Below are 2,036 nucleotides of genomic sequence, written 5' to 3'. Positions count from 1 at the left end.
ACTAGACGATATGCAAAGGGTTTTGCAAAAAAAAACATAAAAAACCACTTGTGTAAACATTTGATAACAATGAAACAATGTAACAAGTAAAAAACTCTCAATAGGCGGAAGTGCTTTAAAGGTTATTCATGGAAAAACCCATAAAAGCCATGTGTGCCTGATCAACAAACTGATTGGAAGCGTTATCATGTACATGTTTCGTGTTGGTATAAAAGATGGGCTACAGCAAATATTCTGCTCAATACCACAGATTTGCTTGTCAGTTGCTTGACCTTAACCAGCTGAGCATGTCTCTTAGTAGCTGACGATATGTGCATCTCTGATCATGAGCAGAAGTAGTGGGAGAGCATCATAGCCATGTGTTGAGAGGAATTCTTTGGGAGTTTGGATAATTCACCTCTGGATACATAGGTGTTTTGTTCATCATCCTTAAAAAACCTTACTCGGGGAATGTTTTGAGTGGGATGAGCTATTCGACCTGAAGAAACTTCTAACTGGTCATACGCTGCTTAGCTTGATACAAGGTCATCATATGGTTGTGATGCATGTGCCTGGTGTACCCTTATCAGATGGGTAGTCATGACGGGTATATTGGGCTTCATATATTTGTACCCCAGTGTCACTTTGATGGCATGTGCTGCTCTCTCACTCAATAATAATCATAATAAACTTATTGTATACAGTGCTTAGGTGTACTACAGCTCATCAGAAAAGGTAACCAAAACTTCATGAACAGTACATAGAATATGCACAGGAAGAGAAGAGTTAAGTAATTAATTTCTCTTTGAACCTTTAGTATAAATATGGAATAAATTCATTTTAGTTTCAGTACAAGGCCAGCAATTTTGGAAATGGTGTGTTAATTGATTACATCAATCCTAATGCTTAACAGGTACATATTTTATTGATCCTGAAAGGATGAAAGTCAACCTTTGTGGGATTTAAAGTCACAGTATAAAGAGCCAGAAGAAATACCACAAAGCATTTTGTCCAACAGGCTAATGATTCTACTAGCTTGCTACCTCTGAATGTGAAATAAATAAATAAACAAGGGTTTATCTTGGAAATTTCCCTGAGTTTATTCATACAGTACTTCTAGAAAAATAATTAATTAAATTTAACCTCTTTTCCAATATTATATCAAAATTCCATTTAATAACAACAACTGTGTCAAAGCAGTCTAGTAAATTTATGTTGCTTTCCAAAAAGAAAAAAAAATGATCTGTTATTAGTTAGCTGAAAGATTTTTGTGCTTAGATTTTCAATATGGTGGTCCATTTAACTGGGAAGTAACTCTATTTCTTAACTTACTGATTTAATCTTTTAAAAAACTTCTCATAAAATCTCTGTAATGAACATGATGTAACATTTTAACGTTTATTGTTGCAGACTTATATTGGTCCTGTCCTAGTATCAGTGAATCCTTACTGTCAACTGGATATCTATAACAATGATATTATGCAAAGTTACCGCAATATCAACTTTTATGAACTTCCTCCACACATGTAAGTTTAAAATCAAATTTAATACCTATTTCTTATGAGGGTGTGATTGCATGAGAATGACACAGGAAGAAATAACAGTCTAATCGATATTCCATGATTACTATCACAAGTCATACCATCAGAGAAGGCATACCTGTATTGGACAATCTATAATAATAGAAATGGAAAATAGTGTCAAGTGCAGAGTCTATTGACAAACCATCAGTCCCCCGTTCTTTATGATTTTATCAATGTTACAGATGGCAAAATCTGTGCATGTTTGCTCAGAAAATGTTCCTTAGCTACTTTCACTTAACATTCATTGATTCATTGAGATAGAGAAGGGTTAGGGTTAGGGTACCAAAAATAATATACTGTATTTGAAAGCATATAAGTGACAAGTTTTTTTCCCAAAATCTCAAAACGGTCACACTGCGAAGTTGGGCCTTCCATAAGCTAATTTTGTCCCTGGGGCTCTTTTTTCTGAATACGTACTGCTGAAATTGGAATGCTTCTAATATGCCCAAGTATCTTTTATATCATCAAATACAG

The 2,036-nt window shown here is 34.5% G+C and overlaps 1 protein-coding gene across 3 annotated transcripts in view; it reads left to right on the top strand.

Moving 5' to 3' along the window:
- LOC106882562 (unconventional myosin-Ic) overlaps positions 1-2,036 on the top strand; it is a 178,053-nt gene that overhangs the window by 79,021 nt on the left and 96,996 nt on the right. For all 3 annotated transcript variants that reach the window (XM_052968713.1, XM_052968715.1, XM_052968714.1), the window contains exon 3: positions 1,390-1,505. In XM_052968713.1, coding sequence (XP_052824673.1) covers positions 1,390-1,505 — 116 coding nt within the window. The remainder of the gene's footprint in view (positions 1-1,389; positions 1,506-2,036) is intronic.

Source organism: Octopus bimaculoides, chromosome 6, assembly GCF_001194135.2.
Source record: "Octopus bimaculoides isolate UCB-OBI-ISO-001 chromosome 6, ASM119413v2, whole genome shotgun sequence".
Taxonomy (NCBI): Eukaryota; Metazoa; Mollusca; class Cephalopoda; order Octopoda; family Octopodidae; genus Octopus; species Octopus bimaculoides.
This window is presented reverse-complemented; position numbering and strand designations above follow the sequence as displayed.